Source organism: Hyla sarda, chromosome 3, assembly GCF_029499605.1.
Source record: "Hyla sarda isolate aHylSar1 chromosome 3, aHylSar1.hap1, whole genome shotgun sequence".
Lineage (NCBI taxonomy): Eukaryota > Metazoa > Chordata > Amphibia > Anura > Hylidae > Hyla > Hyla sarda.
In genome coordinates this window covers 93,136,643-93,157,862 of record NC_079191.1, presented here as the reverse complement: position 1 = coordinate 93,157,862, position 21,220 = coordinate 93,136,643, and the positions used below count along the sequence as shown (strand labels likewise).

The following is a 21,220-nucleotide window of genomic DNA, read 5'->3' as shown; positions in this document are numbered from 1 at the left end:
GAATACTTTCGGGGGTGCAGTTTTTATAATGGGGTAATTTATGGGGTATTTCTAATATGAAGACCCTTCAAATCCACTTCAAACCTGAACTGGTCCCTGAAAAAAAGCGAGTTTCAAAATTTTGTGAAAAATTGGAAAATTGCTGCGGAACTTTGAAGCCCTCTGGTGTCTTCCAAAAGTAAAAACTCATCAATTTTATGATGCAAATATAAAGTAGACATATTGTATATGTGAATAAAAAAAAAAAATATTTGGAATATCCATTTTCCTTACAAGCAGAGAGCTTCAAAGTTAGAAAAATGCAAAATTTTCAAATTTTTCATCAAATTTTGGGATTTTTCACCAAGAAAGGGTGCAAGTTACCAAAAAATTTTACCACTACGTTAAAGTAGAATATGTCACGAAAAAACAATCTCGGAATCAGAATGATAACTAAAAGCATTCCAGAGTTATTAATGTTTAAAGTGACAGTGGTCAGATTTGCAAAAAATGGCCGAGTCCTTAAGGTGAAAAAGGGCTCAGTCCTTAAGGGGTTAAACAAAGTATATTAGAAATATTTTTTATTTACCATAAGGAGTGCAATAGCAAAAATTAATTTTAATGAGAGTTACCCTTTAATTTGAGGTGGAATTCTGCAAGCGGATATTCTGCTGTGTGAATAGACCCTTAGGCTAGGTTTTCACACAGGTTTTTTTCTGGCGTTTTCTAGAAACCTGCCACTGCAGTTATTGAGCCAAAGCTAGAAGTGTATTCAGAAGCAATGCAAAATATAAAGCAAGGACTTCTCCTTCCTGCTGGATGCACTTCAGACTTTTTCTCAAAAACTGCAGAGACAGTTTTCCAAAAAACGCCAGAAAAAAACCAGAGTTCAAACCTAGCCTAAATGGGAACTCTCACTTTCATTTCACTGTTCACTCCCAGCACAGATGTATTACTTGTATGTATTCTAATGTTTGTTTATGCAAATTCCTTAACTCTAATCTTGTATTGCAGAACCAGTTCCCCCGAACGTACCCCCTAGGAACTTTTTCACTACATTGTCATCGACAGAAACAAAAGAGTGTCCAGTGACTACAGAAAAAATTGATATTGGAAACAACTCCTTGGTCCTGTCTGACACATTGTTACAGAGAATGCATGACATTGACACGCGCAGGTAGACATCTTCATGGTGCTTGAATCCATCTTCAATTAGGAGGATGCATTGTCAAATCAAAAGTCTGAATTACTAATTTTTCTGTGCCATTCATTGTCCCTCTTATAATAAAAGATGGCAAAAAAAAAAAAAAAAGATTTATAAGGATTTTACATTGATCTCTTGATTTAGATTATAATGATTACAATCTGTTACAAATTATATGTACTGTACTGAAAGCTTTCAGCATCCAGCTCTATCTCATAGGCAGGATTATAACAAAAGATGACACTTATATCTATAAATAATACAGGATCCACTCCCTTCATAATAAACTCTGCACAGGTCACAGAGTATACCTAGAAAACTCTCCCATAGTGCTCAATGAGTCCCCTCCACACTATAGTGAATGTGGCTGCTGTACAGCATATCTCTTAAGGTGATCACTTCCATAATCATGTATACAATATAGAATAGGGAATAAAGTCAGATAAAAAAGATGTATCAGTATCTGGTATTAATTAGTAAAAAAGAAATAAAAAATAGGTGACATTAAAATGCTAAGTTATAAAAAAAAATTATTTACCATCTGACCTATTCAGTCACGGGTGTCAACCTTAGTAAGAGGCTGGAACAAGCACTATTGAATGGTCTGATTTCCGAGACACCCAGCAGTATAAGGAGGCTTTTTAACTTTTTTTCCTAGCTGCCAAGATTGGTATTCCTACAAGTTGGAAAACCCAAGCTAATCCTTTGAACCTGGTCAAGTCTAAATTATAATGTATTATGGAAAATGATTGGTTAACTGGTCTCTTAAATGATTCGCAAAAAGCTTTTGATGCAACTTGGTGGCTCTGGATAACTTATTTGGATAATTTACCTTAACCAACTATTACTGTTCACTCATTGGTTTTATATAGTGTTTATATAACCAACAGAGATACCCTTATATGAAAGGCTAAAAACATATAATGATATGTCTGGTGGAAAAGAATACCAAAATATATCCTCTTGTGCTTTTGTTCATTGTCTGTTCTTTTCGGGGACCCCAGGAGGTAACGGTGGCCACAGGACCTCTCCTATGTCCTACTGCATTGGGCGTTTCTGTTGGAAACCATTGCTCTAATTTTCTTTTCTCTATGTCTCTTTCCATAATTCAATGTCTGAGCTTGAGCGATCTACCCTACTGACATGGCCGTTATCTTCTGATGGTTAAATATGTCTTATGGATATTTGTTGTTGTATTTTTGCCTATGCCCTTTGCATTATTTTGGCTTTGAGATGTTGTTGACCTAATTTGTAAGGAAAAACTCCTTGAAAATAAAAATAATTAATTTTCCATAAATGTATATTTCTTTTGCAGTGTATCCGAGGAACATTTACAAGTAATTCAAGAGTATTTGCGTCTTCATCTGACCAGTGATTGTGAAATGGTGCGCAGTGGATGTCAGAATCTCCCTCAGTTTAAAAAGCTTCTGATGACCCTTTGCACAGGACTGTACAGGTAACAGGAATAGTCATCATACTGAATAAGCTCTAGGTTAAAATAACTAAACCTTAAATTACATTTTGTCCTTGTAACCTTTGCTACATATACATGTGAACACAATGAGATTTACTCAATTTTTTCTACAAATTTCAACATTTTCAGTAATTATTCCAAATTAAAGGGACATTATGAACTATTCTTGCTTGACGTTGAGTTCTCTTACCTTACCTATCATGTAACATTGTTGTTAAGTCCCACTCCAGGACTTCCAACAAATGGGAAGCCCCACCCCCAACTTTAGAGCAGTGGCTGACATAGTGATGGTCATATGTGTATGGCTGCGTCTGGTACAGTCCTAAAGTGAATAGGACTGCCCATTCATTCTGCTTATCAGTGGGAATACCAGAAAATCCTGTTAGAAATTCAAGAGATGAAACAAGTATGGTCTTTATCCTTTGCCGGCAGCTTGTAAACTTTTTTTTCGGCTGGTTTGTATTTCGTCCGAACAGTCGGAGGTGCCAGCCAAACAGTGAGAGGGGTCGGCTGAGTAGTAGTGACATTCCACCTTCCTGGCCCATACATGCAACATATGGACTGCACATTCTATTAACAAATGTATCTTTATTTGTTTTAATATTCCAAAGACAGAATTACACAGAAAGCCCAATGGGCCAATATTTTATTCTATACAAAATATACTATGTAGGCAAATACAGATTTAGTCAATTTAAAAACACTTAAAAATAAACCAACAAGTATATAGCACATCTGCCAGCCTTCTAATAAGACTGGGCAGCCTTGAGGAGCTGCTATTTAAAGTGGTTATCCAGGAATAAAAAACAGAGTTCAATGGTACTTAGAACAGCACCACACCTGTCTTCAGGTTGGATGTGGTACTACAACTTGTTTTCATTCACTTCAATGGAACTGTGCTGCAACACCACACACAGCCTGAGGACTGGTGTGATGCTGTTTTTGAAAGCAATCAATTCTGTTTTTTTTTTAATTTAAATTCTGGATAACCCCTTTATCCATGTTTTATCACCATACATACCATATGTGACAATAAAATATTTGGGATTTAGATGATTAAAAGGCTTATGCTGACATTTGCCGCCATCTGCTGTACCAAAGGAACATGGTAGATGCTAACATTCATTGCCATATACAGTTATTGGAAAGTCATTTTCTGACCTTAGACATAATGAAGATCCTGGATGTGTAATATACTTTTCCTAAAAAATGTATTTGACAAATTGGCTTAGTCAGAGAGGTAAGCAGCCAATACCAACTTTCTAGTGCATAGAAGGGTGAGAGGGCATGTGTTCTCTTTAAAGAGGTACTCCACTGCCCCAGCGTCCAGAACATTTTGTTCCGAACGCTTGGCGCGGGCGGCGGGGGTCATGACGTCAAGGCCACACCTCTTTTGACATCACACCACGCCCCTTCAATGCAAGTCTATGGGAGGGGGCATGGCGCATTGAGGGGGTGTGGTATGACATCACGAGGGGCGTGTCTTTGACATCACGACCCCTGCAGCCCGCACCCAGCATTCGGAACTAAATGTTCCAGACACTGGGGCAGTGGAGTACCCCTTTAAAGGGGTATTCCGGCTTTATACATTTTATCCCCTATCCAAAGGATAGGGGATAACATGTATGATCACAGGGGTCCCGCTGCTGGATCGGGGATAAGATGTATGATCACAGGGGTCCCACTGCTGGATAGGGGATAAGATGTATAAAGCCAGAATACCCCTTTAATTCTAGATCCAATTTAGTATATTTAGTTCACAGATGCCAATTTTAGTAAATGGACAGAGATTCTATATGCATGTTGTAACGACAGAGAAGATGAGGCCAGGGATAGCACATAGGAGTGTTACAGCCTCCTCCCCTCACTGTCTGTGCACATCTGGGACAGACTCGCCCTTTGGTGACTTCTCCTGCCATTGTAGAGATGCTCTAGAAGAGTGTATACTCACACCCGCTACTGACCCACTCGCTTCTCCTGCACAACAATCTAGGGCCATGGGATAAGGATATCTCTTGTACGTGTAAGAATATCTTTCTTGCAAATGAAATCTTCCTTTTACTTCAGTGTCTGCCTCCCTGCTGTCCCCTCCCTCTTACTGTACTGCGTGCAGAGGGAAGACAGCCAAGCATCACAGCACAAAGAAAAGGTATGGAGAGGAGGGGGCAGCGGGCAGACGAGTTTGGTGGCAGCTGTCTGAGGTAAGGGGAAGTGAAACATCTCTTCTCCTTCTTCAATTTCTTTTTGCCCCTATCCCCTCCTCTGTTTCATGTTATTGTGTGATACATCTCATACACAGCGTTCTTGTCTCATCCACCTATGTCTTCATGTCTCACGCCCAGTGAATAACCTCAAATGATTTTCTTTTTCCGTTAAGACATCTGTTCTTTGCCAATCCATGGAAGCAATTTCCCTGCCACTGGGGGTAGGAATCACTACCAATGAATAGCTCATCATGGTCGGTTTATTTTCTTTACATAAGGCCCGGTGACATATGTTCACCTTTATATAAAAAGTCAAGAAGCTAGGATGTCAAATTTGTTGTTATTGCTATGTGCCCGAACCTCGATCTCAAGCATATTGTTCTCCAATCTGACGCTTGTATTGTTCTTTAGTGAAATCACCCGTACCCTTCCGGCGCTGGAATCGCTACAGAGCACATTTGAACCCCAGTTCTCCCCTGGATTCAGGCAGCGCTCCCCTGTAAGTTTTTACTGACAGTGTTAGCGTCTATAGTTCAACACCCATCATCACATCCCATTCACTTATAGAAGCATGAAAAGTTACATCATTGCTGCTTGCAGCGCCATCACACACAAAAGCAAGAGATTGCATCCTGTAACTTTTCTCTGATAAAAAAAAAAAAATTCTTTAACAGAATCTTTATGGGTGTTTTAATATAATTTGTGTTTCAATTCCTTACTATATATATATATGTATGTTCTGTTGTGGAGTCTGTTGTTTTGAAGGATATCGTAGTGTAGCATGCTCTGCATTTACTTCCCAAAGGTGAGGAATTGAAACAAGAATAATTTGTGGATGGTACAATTGGTTATGCTTAATCCGCACAACTCAGTAGATAGGATCAGCAGGTAGGATGGGGGGGGGGGGTCATCAGTGTGAGTTGATCATTGCACTTGATACGTTAAATTACACTTCTTATATGGCAGATTGTCCTTGTGAGCAAAAGTTGCAACATACCCCTAGGCTAAATAGTATTACTAGGCATCCCTATAAATACAGTATTATATGTGTTTTGAGGCGCTACAGATTTAAGATACATGGGTACTGGTTGATGGCCATGTGTGTGCTATGTCATAACAGGTTACAATTACAGGAAACCAGAACAGAAACATAAAATGTGTCAGCAGATAAGAACCGTTCGGCCTATCTAGTCTTTCCAATAAAATACTGCTGTCTCTTCGGGCAGGGAATAGTGAGGCCCTGCTCCCACCCAGACCCTTGTCCCTGTCAATCCTCCTTAGGTGGTAGACTCTCAAGTAGGTGCCAGTCCCTTTGCTGGACTAAAATGATGCATCACAGGTCAAAACAACAAACAACACACAATACAGAAGTCTGGGATCAGGTCAGGACACAATTAGTTAACCAAATCATAAATCAGGGAGCACAATACAGCAAAAAGACAGATAAACAAAGCGGAGTCAAAGAGGCCAGAGTCATAACTAGAAAGTAACGCAGTACCAAAACACTAAGTAATGAGAAGTCAAATGCAGACAAGGGTCAAACCAGACAGACAACAAGGCGCAGAACAGTAGGTAAAAGAATGATTAATAAACAGACAGGAGGTCAGAGAAACGTATAAGGCAAAGCAGACAGAGAGCTAAAGACACAGGTATGAACTGTACTCACAAGCAATAGGTAGAAACAGACAGAAGCCTTATAAAGACCAGCTCAAGATGGTGCAGTGGGTAAGGCCAGGGTCCATTGCAGCTACTGAGTGGCCAGAGTGCAGCACTGGAAACCTGGCCAGGTGGGATCGTAACAACTGTTCCATGTTTAAAATAATTCTCCCTGGTGGTGGTTAGTGGATGTTTACCGCAAAACAGGGGCGTAGCAAGGGTGAAGAACTGGCAAGATATGTGTCCTATGTGTTAGGGGGATGCCAACAAATCATTTGACCCTGTCCAGGGTATTTAGATATATGGCTAGTCGGAGCCATTCACTGTACAGTTTTCACCATGCTTTATATATGTACAAGGGATTTTTGCCCATATTTTGGGATATAAATAAGTGCAAGAAGTTGTTTGTTGTAGCCCTCAAAAAAAGACTACAAAAAGTAAAAAATAAATACATTTGAAAACAGATCAAAAATGGGTCAAATGCAAAGAAGGCAGAAAAAGAGCCTGAAAGTTTTACTCTTTCATTGCCAGTACTATGGATAATTTTATGTCCCAACTAACTGAGTAGTAACATAGCCCAAGGGTACGTCCACACATAAGAAACTGTCTCACCTGCAAATTTCCTCTTGGTAAGTATGTATAGAAAGGCCACAGCATTCACTGTATCAGCAATGATTCTTTTCCATGTGCTGCAAACAGAGTGCTGCAGACCTATTGATTATTCCTATTCTGATGTTAAAGGGAAACTGACAGCTGATTCACACGCACTAAACCCAATACACAGGGTTATAGTGGGGTGAACCAAATTAAAATCATGTGTCATTTACCCTGACTGGAAGTCCCATGCCCGAATTTAGCTCCCATTGCCAATATGCTAATGTCCTCCTTTGCGCAATGGAGGCTGGAGCCTGCTTCCCGAGCTCCAAATCCTAATGATGGGAGAGCATATGCCCACATGACCGCTCTGTTATTCCAGCAGAATGCAGGTGCTGATCCCTCTCTTCAAGTCGAGTGTATTGCCGTAGCGGTGCCTGCTCTCCACTATTCTAGCAGAGCTGTCATGTGGTCATAGGCTCTCAGGTCATTAAAGGGGTGCTCCAATGGAAAACACTTTTTTTTTTTAAATCAACTGGTGCCAGAAAGTTAAACAGATTTGTAAATTACTTCTATTAAATAATCTTTACCCTTCCAGTACTTATTAGTAGCTGTTTGCAACAGAGGAAATTCTTTTATTTTTTTGGGGGGGCTTGTCCATAGTGCTCTTTACTGACACCTGATGCCCGTATCAGGAACTGTCCAGAGCAGGATAAATGTCACGATCCCGGCTGGTAGGAGGTGGATCCTCTGTGCCAGAGAGGGATTGGCGAGGACCGTGCTAGTGGACCGGTTCTAAGTCACTACAGGTTTTCACCAGAGCCCGCCGCAAAGCGGGATGGTCTTGCTGCGGCGGTAGTGACCAGGTCGTATCCACTAGCAACGGCTCAACCTCTCTGACTGCTGAAGATAGGCGCGGTACAAGGGAGTAGACAAAGGCAAGGTCGGACGTAGCAGAAGGTCGGGGCAGGCAGCAAGGATCGTAGTCAGGGGCAACGGCAGGAGGTCTGGAACACGGGCTAGGAACAAACAAGGGAACGCTTTCACTAGGCACTAGGGCAACAAGATCCGGCAAGGGAGTGCAGGGGAAGTGAGGTATAAGTAGGGAGTGCACAGGTGGAAACTAATAAGCTAATTGGGAAGATTGGGCCAGGCACCATCATTGGTGCACTGGCCCTTTAAATCGCAGAGACCCGGCGCGCGCGCGCCCTAGGGAGCGGGGCCGCGCGCGCCGGGACAGGACCGACGGAGAGCAAGTCAGGTACGGGGACCGGGGTGCGCATCGCGAGCGGGCGCCACCCGCATCGCGAATCGCATCCCGGCTGGAGGTGGGACCGCAGCGCACCCGGTCAGTGGATCTGACCGGGGCGCTGCAACAACGAGGATGAGGCGAGCGCTCCGGGGAGGAACGGGGACCCGGAGCGCTCGGCGTAACAGTACCCCCCCCCTTGGGTCTCCCCCTCTTCTTGGGGCCAAAGAACCTGAGGAAAAAAAACTCAATTTTTCCGTGATGAGGTCCGATGCACATTAGGAGGGGTTCCGTGCGGTAACGCACGAGACAGTCCAATTTTTCATTGTAAACACAATTGATGTAGAGGGGTCTGGCGAGACTGGTCACAGGGACGTTGAACCTGTTGATAAGAGAGGCCAAAAAAAAATTTCCTGCAGATCCGGAATCCAAGAAGGCCATAGTAGAGAAGGAGAAGGTAGAGGAAGATATCCGCACAGGCACAGTAAGGCGTGGAGAAGCAGAGTTGACATCAAGAACTGTGTCACCTTTGTGCGGAGTCAGCGTACGTCTTTCCAGGCGGGGAGGACGGATAGGACAATCCTTCAGGAAGTGTTCGGTACCGGCATAGTACAGGCAAAGATTCTCCATGCGGCGTCGTGTCCTCTCTTGAGGTGTCAAGCGAGACCGGTCAACTTGCATAGCCTCCACGGCGGGAGGCACAGGAACGGTTTGCAGAGGACCAGAGGAGAGAGGAGCCGGGGAGAAAAAACGCCTCGTGCGAACAAAGTCCATATCCAGGCGGAGCTCCAGACGCCATCCGGAAAAACGCATGTCAATGCGAGTGGCAAGATGAATGAGTTCATGTAGGTTAGCAGGAGTCTCTCGTGCGGCCAGAACATCTATAATGTTGCTGGATAGGCCTTTTTTAAAGGTCGCGCAGAGAGCCTCACTATTCCAGGACAACTCGGAAGCAAGAGCACGGAACTGAATGGCGTACTCGCCAACGGAAGAAACACCCTGGGCCAGGTTCAGCAGGGCAGTCTCGGCAGAAGAAGCTCGGGCAGGCTCCTCGAAGACACCACGGACCTCAGCGAAGAAGGACTGGACTGTGGCTGTGGCAGGATCATTGCGGTCCCAGAGTGGTGTGGCCCCAGACAAGGCCTTTCCAGAAAGGAGACCACGGCAGAGTCTAGAGTCCTCATCAAATTTGTCCGGCAGAGACAAGCAGGGGTTAGGAGCGGCCGGTTGCTGCGGAGGAGTTGCAGGAGCCGGCGGAGGAGATGGTTGTTGCAGTTGCAGCTGCTGTAACTGTGACTTCAGTTGCTGTGTCACGGTGGACAAGTATGCCAGCTGGTGATTTTGTTGGGTGATCATCGTGGAAATGTCGGCAAGACTTGACAGCGGCACCTCAGCGGAATCTATGGCCGGACGCTGCGGAGGAGTTGCAGGAGACGGCGGAGGAGATGATTGTTGCAGTTGCAGCTGCAGTGTCAGTGGCAGCAGCTGTTGTAACTGTGAGTTCAGTTGCTGTTCCACGGAGGACAAGTATGCCAGCTGGTGATTTTGTTGGGTGATCATCGTGAAAATGTCGGCAAGACTTGACAGCGGCACCTCAGCGGAATCCATGGCCGGATCTACTGTCACGATCCCGGCTGGTAGGAGGTGGATCCTCTGTGCCAGAGAGGGATTGGCGAGGACCGTGCTAGTGGACCGGTTCTAAGTCACTACAGGTTTTCACCAGAGCCCGCCGCAAAGCGGGATGGTCTTGCTGCGGCGGTAGTGACCAGGTCGTATCCACTAGCAACGGCTCAACCTCTCTGACTGCTGAAGATAGGCGCGGTACAAGGGAGTAGACAAAGGCAAGGTCGGACGTAGCAGAAGGTCGGGGCAGGCAGCAAGGATCGTAGTCAGGGGCAACGGCAGGAGGTCTGGAACACGGGCTAGGAACAAACAAGGGAACGCTTTCACTAGGCACTAGGGCAACAAGATCCGGCAAGGGAGTGCAGGGGAAGTGAGGGATAAGTAGGGAGTGCACAGGTGGAAACTAATAAGCTAATTGGGAAGATTGGGCCAGGCACCATCATTGGTGCACTGGCCCTTTAAATCGCAGAGACCCGGCGCGCGCGCGCCCTAGGGAGCGGGGCCGCGCGCGCCGGGACAGGACCGACGGAGAGCAAGTCAGGTACGGGGACCGGGGTGCGCATCGCGAGCGGGCGCCACCCGCATCGCGAATCGCATCCCGGCTGGAGGTGGGACCGCAGCGCACCCGGTCAGTGGATCTGACCGGGGCGCTGCAACAACGAGGATGAGGCGAGCGCTCCGGGGAGGAACGGGGACCCGGAGCGCTCGGCGTAACAATAAAATCCCCATAGCAAACCCATGCTGCTCTGAACAGTTCCTGACACAGACAGAGGTGTCAGCAGAGAGCACTGTGGACAAGACAAAAAAGAAATTCAAAAAGAATAGAATTTCCTCTGTAGCATACAGCTGCTAATAAGTACTGAAAGGATTAAGATTTTTAAATAGAAGCAATAAAAGTAATTTTTAAATAGAAGTGTAAATCTGTTTAACTTTCTGGCACAAGTTCATTTAAAAAGAATGATAAATTCCACCAGAGTACCCCTTTAAGACATGAGAGTGAAGACTTTTGCATATTCAAGAAGTTCATCTGAACAAAGAGGACAGAGGCAGGGGAGCTCGGAAAGCTGGCTCTCGCTTCCTTTGTGCAAATAGCATATTAGCAATGGGTGCTATAACTCTGGCACTGGACCACTGGTTGGGGTGAGTGATACATCACTTTAGTCCAGTCCACCTGCACTACAACCTTGTGTATTGGGTTTAGTGGAGATGAACTAGCTGTCAGTTTACCTTTAAATGGGTTGTCCTGCAATTTTTCTCCCATAAATATGCCCAGGCTTCCTACTAAAAGTAAAAAAAGCCTGTACTTTCCTCCCTCACTCCCCTGCAGCCTCTGTTATCGCAGAGCAACGATTTTGATGCACTCCTCTCCCTGGTACTGTGGTCAACACTTTATATTGGCTAAGGAAAGACACTGCTGTGGCCAATTATTGGGCGCTGCGATAAGGGAGGCTGTGGAGGGAGCATGGGAGATATGTACAGGCATTTTTTCTTTTAGCAGGCAGCCTGTACATACTTATGAAAAAGATTATTGCTGGGCAACCCCCTTTATGAAGAAGTTAAAATGTAGCAATAGATCCCTATTTGTTAGATTGGAATAGGCCTATTAGTAACAACTATTCTGTGTAATCTTTCACAGTTACCTGGTGACCCCAGCACAAGTAGCATGATGAGTAAACTCAACCAGCTGACCTCTATGGTATCCAGCCTTGAGGAGAAGGTATGTCAGTATAAACAGGTTTATGATGAGAAGCAGAAATGATACCTAAAACTGTAACCAGAGATTACATTCTTAGCACCGAGACAAATTAGGAAGTATTAATTTCTATACTGCCAAGCTTCATCATGGACAGATTGCTTAGCAACAAAGAGTTTCTTAAAATGGTCATTCTGTAAAAGAACAATTCTGAAATGTAGCTTTGGGTTATAAAAAATGTCTGGAGATAAACATATATAAATATATATATATATATATATATATATATATATATATATATATATAATGCCTCAGCTTTGATGCATCGTGAAAACAGCAGGGTTGTTAATATTTCCCGTTTCTATATTAAAGGGGTACTACAGTGGGAAAAAATGATTTTTTAAATCAACTTGTGCCAGAAAGTTAAGCAGATTTGTAAATGACTTCTATTTAAAAATATTAATCCTTCCAGTACTTATCAGCTGCTGTATACTACAGAGGAAGTTCTTTTCTTTTTGAATTTCCTTTCTGTCTGACCACACTACTCTCTGCTGACACATCTGCCCATGTCAGAAACTGTCAAAAGCAGGGTAGGTTTGTTATGGGGATTTGCTCCTGCTCTTGACAGTTCCTGAGACAGACAGAGGTGTCAGCAGAGAGCACTGTGGTCAGACAGAAAAGAAGTTAAAAAAGAAAAGAACTTCCTTTGGAGCATACAGCAACTGATAAGTACTGGAAGGATTAAGATTTCTGAATAGAAGTAATTTACAAATCTGTTTAACTTTCTGGCACCAGTTGATTTAAAAAAAAATATTTATTTTCCACTGGAGTACCCCTTTAAATGGGTACTCCGCCCCTAGACATCTTATCCCCTATCCAAAGGATAGGGCATAAGATTTCAGATCGCTGGGGTCCCGCTGCTGGGGACCCCGGGGATCGCTGCTGCAGCACCCCGCTATCATTACTGCACAGAGCGAGATCGCTCTGCACGTAATGACGGGCAATACAGGGGCCGGAGCATCGTTACATCATGGCTCCGCCCCTCGTGACGTCACGGCCCGCCCCCATCAATACAAGTCTATGGACTGCCATAGACTTGCATTAAGGGGACGGGCCGTGATGTCATGATGGGCGGAGCCATGACGTCACGCTGCTCCGGCCCCTGTATCGCCCGTCATTACGCACAGAGCAGCGGGACCGCGGCGATCTAACATCTTATCCCCTATCCTTTGGATAAGGGATAAGATGTCTAGGGGCGGAATACCCCTTTAAAGGCATTGTCCGGCAAATACAGCCATTAACACATATCCTGTATCCCTATTAGTTCGACTCCTATGAAACTGAGAACAGGATAACCATTTGGTTTTTAATGTACAAAATGCTGCCAAATCATACACACTCACATACCTTTACACTTAGCTGTGCCAATACTTACTTTTTAAAACTCCAGGCTCACACAAAGCATAAATATTGCACTGTAAACTGAACTATAGATTCTTATATAAATCTGCCGTGTGCACATGTGGATTTTTTGGCAGATTCAGCGTTGTATTTCACATTTTTTCACTCACTAATTTGCAATTAAAGTGGTGCTTTTTTAAATCAACTGGTGCCAGATGTGAATCAACTGTCCGCTGATGTGAATGCCAATTACAGGATCCCGGTAGGTGCGCAAACCCGCAATAGCGGGGAGCCAGTGTCAGTCTCACAGGCTTCTGTGCGCTCACCTCATGGAGGTGAGCGCACAGAGGCCGGTGAGACTGACACTGGCTCCCCGCTATTGCGGGTTTGCGCACCTACCGGGATCCTGTAATTGGCATTCACATCAGCGGACAGTACCGGGAGCTTGACTAAGGACTGATATACCTACTTACTCCTGGATCCGCTGTGATCGATTACACCCGTATAGTGGCACCTAGTATCGGGGTGCCATATTGATTCATGTTCATACAAACTGAGTGACGCTATTGTTATCTCTCTTTCATATGTGTTAATCCTATACATTGAGACCTTTGCATGTATAAAGTTCTCCTGATGACACCCTAAACTAGGGTAGAAACGCGTAGAGAACAATATATATATATATATATATATATATATATAGGAATCTATGATAACCACCAGACAGGTGGCGATCTGAATATATGATAAATCCACCAGACGGGTGGTAACCTTTAGTGGATCCTGTGAATCAATCTTTTTTAGATGGTGTTAGTTCACAATCACTAGAATGGTGTAATTTTAACTAGTAGCAATAAAAGTTATATTTTAGTAGCACTCCTCCTACACTTTTTTTGTAAAGTTTTTTGCACACTAAACTAAACTACACATACAAACATGGATTTTAGAAGCAGATTTTTAACACATTTAATGGATGGGCTCAAGACAAAAGGCAGCAAGTACTTTATAAGAGGTGGGTGAACCAATCACCAACCAATCTCTGAATGTCTTAGGTAGGTACTGAATGATAGTGAAGGGACATACTTATAGGGAGATCGATTAGGGAATGTAATAGGCCTGCCTGAAGAGATGCGTCTTTAGGTCCCATATAAAACTGAGGATGTTGGGTGTAAGTCTGAGGGTTTGGGGTATCATATTCCATAAAAGTGGTGGAACACAAGGAAATATCCTGGAGACGGGAGTGAGAGGTTTGAATTATAGAAGATGTTAGTTTTAGATCATTAGCAGAGCGGAGAGCGCGTGTAGGATGGTAGACAGAGATGAGGGAGGAGATGTGGGGAGGTGCAGCACTGGGGAGAGCTTTGTACAGTGGTCCCTCAAGTTACAATATTAATTGGTTCCAGGACGACCATTGTATGTTGAAACCATTGTATGTTGAGATCGTAACTCTATGGAAACCTGGTAATTGGTTCTGAAGCCACCAAAATGTCATCCAAAAATAGGAAAAGGTGAAGATTAAAGAAAAATAAGTAGATAACTTATACAGATAAAGCAAATCCTTCCATATAAAAGTAAGAAAGATCTGCAGGGAGCTGTAAATCACTATCTATGTCAGTGTTTCTCAACCAGGGTGCCTCCAGCTGTTGCAAAACTACAACTTCCAGCATGCCCGGACAGCCGTTGGCTGTCCAGGCGTGCTGGGAGTTGTAGTTTTGCAACAACTGGAGGCACCCTGGTTGGGAAACAATGATTTATGTAGAGGACAGGAGCTTCTTCAGGGTCCTATACAGTACACACAGTGTCCCAAATGGAGCCGCCCTTACTTGGTGTCCTGGCACAGGTAAGGAGTAGTACAGGACTTGTAGTTCCTCCATGAACTGTAGGGAGGCGCTACCAGACAGCCAGTCAGTGCATGCACTTCAGTAATAGAAGTGATTTACCAGAAATATGGGCATTCTGATTGGTCAGTTCCTCCAATTGTGACACGTTTCACAGATCTGGACTGTCTGTACATTGTATGTTGAGTCTGGTTTCAAGATACGATGGTCCAGAAAAAAACATTGTATGTTGAAACTATTGTATGTTGAGGCCATTGTAAGTTGAGGGATCACTGTACTGTATTCTGAACTGAATGGAGGGACTGGAACAAGGGGAAACACCAGTGTTACAGCTGGAGAGGTTGAGAAGATAGGTCTGGCTGCGGCATTTAGAGTTTAGAGAAAGTGAAGACCTATTAGTAAAGAGTTACAATAGTCAAAGTGAGAATGAATCCAAGCAACAATGAGAGTTTTAGCAGTTTCAATAGTAAGAAAATGGTGTATTCTGGAGATGCTTTTTTAAGGCGCAGGTGGCAAGAACCGTAAAACATAACCCCAAGACAGCGAGCTAGCTAGCTCTAAGTTATGGTAGTACCACACACTGAGATGGAAATGTCAGGTTTAGGTAAATTAGACAATAGGAATACATGATGTTTGATGACTACAGAGAGACAGTCGCTGGTATTTTGGAGGAGAGCAGAGGTGATATCACAGGAAGAAGTATAGAGCTCAGTGTCATTGGCATAGAGATGGTACTAGAAATCAAATCTAATCATAATTTATCCCTGAGGAACCCCAACAGCCAGGGGAAGAGGGAAAGAATACAAGAAGGAGAAAAATTCTCAGGATGTGCCATAAAACATAACTTTTACTCTTACAATTAAAAAGGTATACGAATATTAGTGTCAGATAAGTTATATTGCACAATGGCAAAAAATTTAAGATATTGAGTGCACGCTACCCAGGTGTGGCTGGGCCCAGCCACACACAGTGCCGCACAATGACTGTTAAAAAACAGTATCAAAATTACATATATACCACCAACGCGTTTCTACCACCAGTATTGGTGGTGTCATCAGGGAGGTATTTTAAATATAGAATAATAAACGCAACTCAACAACATAAAGTAGCCCACATAAGATATAAACCAGACTACAATGTACGTGAAAAGTCTGGGAGGCACAGTTTAGGTACCCTTCAGTTGCCAAACAAATATATAGCCAGTGGACCTGCAACAAAAAAACATATATTGTGCCAATCGTTTGTGGATGTTTGTGCAATATCAATCCTGTAGGGAAAAAATTTTGTCCACAGGCTGAATGTTCAGATGCCGTTAGAATCACGATTACTGTGGGTTTACAGCAGCACAGCGTGAGACATCTGCATCCCGCAGGGAGCCGGGGATTACCGGCTCTCTCGCAAGTTCCGGCGAGCGAGTGGCATCGGACGTCAGACGCCGTACTTTAAAAACCGTACTGCAACCGCATACGTTTTTTTAACATGGACGTCAATGGGAAACGCACATGTATACGGTTCCATATGGGAAACCGTATACGGTTTTTACTTTGCACATGCGCATTTGCATCCTAAAGTCCCCACTCAAGACCCCTCCCATTAAAAATGGCCAACATTTTAAAAAACTTATGGGTTTTTTTTCTATAAAAACGGACGGAACTGTATGCACTTTTAAAAACAGTATACTGTTTAAAAACGCATGCGGTTTACTTTTTCCCATACTGTTCCATCCATTTTTTTGCCATACGGTTTTCTTTAGAAAAATTGATTGAAAACAATATGGCAGCCTAAGGCTGGGTTCACACTACGATTTGTAACTACGTTTCCCGTATACGGCTGGGAGGAGGGGGACGGGGCTTAATCGCGGCGCCCGCACTCAACCGTATTTGGGAACCGTATTTAATGCATGTCTATGAGCCGACCGGAGTGAACCGCAGGCTCCGGTCGGCTGCTTTTTCAGCCATATGCGGTTCACTCTGGTCGGCTCATAGACATGCATTAAATACGGTTCCCAAATACGGTTCCCGAATACGGCTGAGTGCGGGCGCCGCGATTATGCCCCGCCCCCCCTCCTCCCAGCCGTATACGGGAACCGTAGTTACAAATCGTAGTGTGAACCCAGCCTTACACAGAACTGCCTCTTGTGCAGTATCTTTTTGTGGGTCACCTCACCAGATGTGGTGACCCACAATGGCTCCTCTGGTTTTGGAGTCCAATTTCAGTTATCAATGTTGTGGCTCCTATGAAATAATTGACATATTTATGGCCACATAAAAAATGATAAATTAAGCTGTTTTAGGGTATGTTCACACTATGGAGACAATACTGACCAATCAGAGCTCAGTTTCCATTTTCCTAGAACAATGTGGGAAATAAAAGCTGAGCTGTGACTGGTTGCTATGGGAAGCAAAAAGAATCTAACTATAAGACAGTGTGATAAATCTCCTATAATGTCTTGATCTAAACAGCTCTGTACTTCCTATATTATTATATTTTACCATCATTTATTTGGTGTTGAACAGCGCCAAAAACTGTTCTTAAAACCATGTCTCTTTTTTCAACAAAAACTTAATATGCTCCAAAAATCACTCAAAAATGCTCCCAAAAAAAAAAAAAATCCTGAAAAAAAAAAATTTCAAAAGCCACCCAAGCCCACAATGATTGTCCAGGGAAGCTTGTACCCTATCACAGTCCCCCAGGCCTTCTATGGATATATGCTAGATGCATTAAGTGGTCCCTCAAGTTACAATATTAATTGGTTCCAGGACGACCATTGTATGTTGAGACCAGAACTCTATGGAAACCTGGTAATTGGTTCTGAAGCCCCAAAATGTCATCCAAAAATAGGAAAAGGTGAGGATTAAAGAAAAATAAGTAGATAACTAATACAGATAAAGCAAATCCTTACATATAAAAGTAAGAAAGATCTGCTGGGAGCTGTAAATCACTGTTTGTGTCAGTGTTTCCCAACCAGGGTGCCTCCGGTTGTTGCAAAACTACAACTCCCAGCATGCCCAGACAGCCGTTGGATATCCGGGCATGCTGGTAGTTGTAGTTTTACAACAGCTGGAGGCACCCTGGTTGGGAAACAATAGTTTATGTTGAGGATAGGAGCTTCTTCAGGGTCCTATACAGTACACACAGTGTCCCAAATGGAGCCACCCTTTCTTGGTGTCCAAAGGAGCAGCTAACCCTGGCACAGGTAAGGAGTAGTACAGAACTTGTAGTTCCTCCCTGTGCTGTAGGGGGCGCTACCAGACAGCCAGTCAGTGCATGCACTTTAGTAATAGAGGTGATTTACCAGTAAAATGCCAATTCTGATTGGTCAGTTCCTCCACTTGTGACACGTTTCACAGATCTGGTCTGTCTGTACATTGTATGTTGAGTCTGGTTTCAAGTTACAATGGTCCAGAAAAGACAGTTGTATGTTGAAACTATTGTATGTTGAGGCCATTGTAAGTTGAGGGATCACTGTAATAGATAACCTGTCAGTTTTTTTTTTTTTTTTTTTTTTACAGACAAGCAATAATGCTTTGATATACTGAATAGAATATACCAAAACACTTCATTCGCTTTTAAAACATCATATTGGGAATTTCATATAGGCCTAAGCAAAGAAATAAAGTTTAATAAAGTTATTAAAGAAACACAAAGTATACACATGAAAAAAATTCCCCATAAAAAGTGTTTCAAGTTAACAAGAGTATAAAAAAAATTCACATAGAAAAAACATCTTATTTTAATTGCACAGTGATGTGAAAAATAGGCAGAAAACTATGGTAAAATGGCTTTATTTTGTCTCAAACCCACTCCTCCTAAAAATGAATAAAAGTTAATCAATAATTTACTGTTTATGTTCCCAAAAAGGTTCTAGTTTGGTTTGTACATATGTATGTATTCATTTTTGTATCTTCTTCTTAACTCATTAGGCTACCAAGATATTCTTCTGCAAACAATAGTAATAATGTACAGTATATCCTTATACTAATAGATGATAAATTTACACTTGGTTCTTATTTCAGGTAAAAACAGTGTTAATGGAAGGGGCTGCAGTGAAACACCGCAGATCACTCATACCCCCAATAATATTTGAGGTAATGTTTTAATCTAGATCAGAATTTATTAATGTTTCTAACTAACCCTTAAAGCCCTTTTATTTAAACAACTATCAGCCAAGTACTCATGATTCTGAACCCAGTTCCTGACTGCTATCCTATTGACTGCGCTTCAATGCATCTGATAAAGGGATTGTCTCATAGAGACAGATTTCTCCCTTATGCTCTTTTAGGGCTTATGAATGTCACAGAGGGGAACATCCTCTGCTTAACACCCCCTCTTTAAACGTGGGTGTGGTGAAATCACACCCATATGCGTGGGTCAGTGGCCGCACAATGTTGCTGAAGTTGCCGTGATATCAGACAGCTATTGGTCACTGCATGTCGGTGAGTTTTGTCCACATGTAATTGTTGCAGCTAAGTGCATGCCCTGCAGTTGTTGCAGCTAAGTGCATGCCCTGGTCACATGGTCTGCCCCCTTGAAGCAGGGAGAAAGCTGTAAGGCAGTGTTGGCATGCATCTAGAAATGGAGCATTGGGAGCAAGGCAGATAACAACTTTATAGCAGCCAGGACAACCCCTTTAAATAACGGTTTCCATTTCATGCTTTGTGTGGGTGCTTTCTTCCCTTATTCCTGTGGGGGCCCGATGACGGCTGTCACTAGGGCCCGCTGACTGGACAGCAATGCCAGCATAATTGCTATCCCTGTAATCCCTTAGCTAGGTTACCCTGCCAGCTCTGCTACATCTGCCTCTTTCCCCCTCCCTTCTGGAGGGTGGGATCTCCAGGAGAGCGCCAGCCTATCCCTGGGAGTTTGCACTCCTGCGCTTTTATGGTCACCCCCCCTACCTTATATGCTGGGCATTCCACCCCCACCACAGGGTCCTGGAGGTTGTCCCGCCCTGTTTTTCTAAGGTTTTGCTGTTTTGTATGTTGTGCATTCTTGTTTTTCAGTGTGTATCCTGTTAAGTCACAGTGAGGCGGTATTTGATAAGCATTTTGCACATGTGGAGAGGTTTCTGTGCGTTCGTGCTCACCGGAGTCGGGGGAGCATAGCGCAATAACATGATGTTTACAGTTTTAGTAGCCTTATTGATGTTATTTATATATTTAAATAAAAAGCTGTGGCCTACCCCCACCCATTTATAAGTTTAAATGTTGTATAAGTTTAAATTGGGAAGGGTTACAAGGGGATCCTAATTAAGGTTATATCAATAGTCTTTGTGTATCTAAGCCACATCACTATGGGGTAGTGAGCACCTACATTCAGCTTTTGGAGATGGAAGAGATAGATGTGCTATCAGGTTTTGTCAAGTTTTGCAGGTTTGAAAGTGCCTCACTAACAGCCATCATACCTCAATAATAGTGTCTGTCTACAACAGACCCCCCCCCCCCCCCCACCCGCTCATAAAAAAAAAAAAACTATAACAGTGCTCCTTGCACAAAATTGGCCTACAGTAATGTTCCGCAGTGCAATTGTCTGCATTAAAGGGACTTTTACAGCAGGGTCCCCATTCACTAACCTAAATATACAGGTAGATAGTGCGGATAATGCATTTTTTAATGCTGCTTACCAGGCAAAAGACATTTGTCTGGTCTAGAATATGTAAATTCCTTGTTCTGTGCAATGGAGACGGGCAGTATGAACAACGCTTTCTACCACCTCCTCCAGTCGATGTCACCGCCCCCATCATGAATACTCATCCCTGCCTCAATCTCACTACATGATTTGGGTGTTGATATCGGTGCGGTGGTAATACAGCAGTGGCCTGCCTCCATTGCGCAGAACTAATACTCATTTTATATTTAGTTCACAAATCTACTTTTCACTAATTTTAACTTTAAAAATTATTTTAACTACGGTATTCTACCTATTTGTAGGTTAAACTGGATTCTTTGGGAATATCTCAGAAGACTCACCTGAAAGTCGATGTTGAAATGGGAAAACTTATCATCAAGAAGGCCAAAGATGGACCAGATGAAAAATACTACACCAGCAAGAAAAGTATGCTTCTTTACCTCTCTGGCCAGTCAAATGTCATGAAATGAATGTGGAAAAACATAAAACAAATACAACTACAAAAAACTATTTAGTAGTCTGCAACATTTTTATGGCTGTAAACAAATTGATCTAGTTGGCTAAACATTGACTACTCCTTGTAATTTGGATTGTGAGTACATTGCGTTTGGGGCTTGTAAAATGATTGATGTACTGTGTACCAGCCAAACATATGCCAAAGGGACACATGCCAGACA

The 21,220-nt window shown here is 43.1% G+C and overlaps 1 protein-coding gene across 4 annotated transcripts in view; it reads left to right on the top strand.

The window, feature by feature from the left end:
• The window catches only part of INPP5D (inositol polyphosphate-5-phosphatase D), a 176,873-nt gene that overhangs the window by 75,521 nt on the left and 80,132 nt on the right, over positions 1 to 21,220 (top strand). For 3 of the 4 annotated variants that reach the window (XM_056564620.1, XM_056564621.1, XM_056564622.1), the window contains exons 4-9: positions 994 to 1,156; positions 2,499 to 2,639; positions 5,273 to 5,360; positions 11,620 to 11,700; positions 18,932 to 19,003; positions 20,846 to 20,969. In XM_056564620.1, coding sequence (XP_056420595.1) covers positions 994 to 1,156; positions 2,499 to 2,639; positions 5,273 to 5,360; positions 11,620 to 11,700; positions 18,932 to 19,003; positions 20,846 to 20,969 — 669 coding nt within the window. Of the gene's footprint in view, positions 1 to 993; positions 1,157 to 2,498; positions 2,640 to 4,777; positions 4,859 to 5,272; positions 5,361 to 11,619; positions 11,701 to 18,931; positions 19,004 to 20,845; positions 20,970 to 21,220 lie in introns of those variants that run through there. The other variant, XM_056564623.1, reaches the window with a different exon arrangement.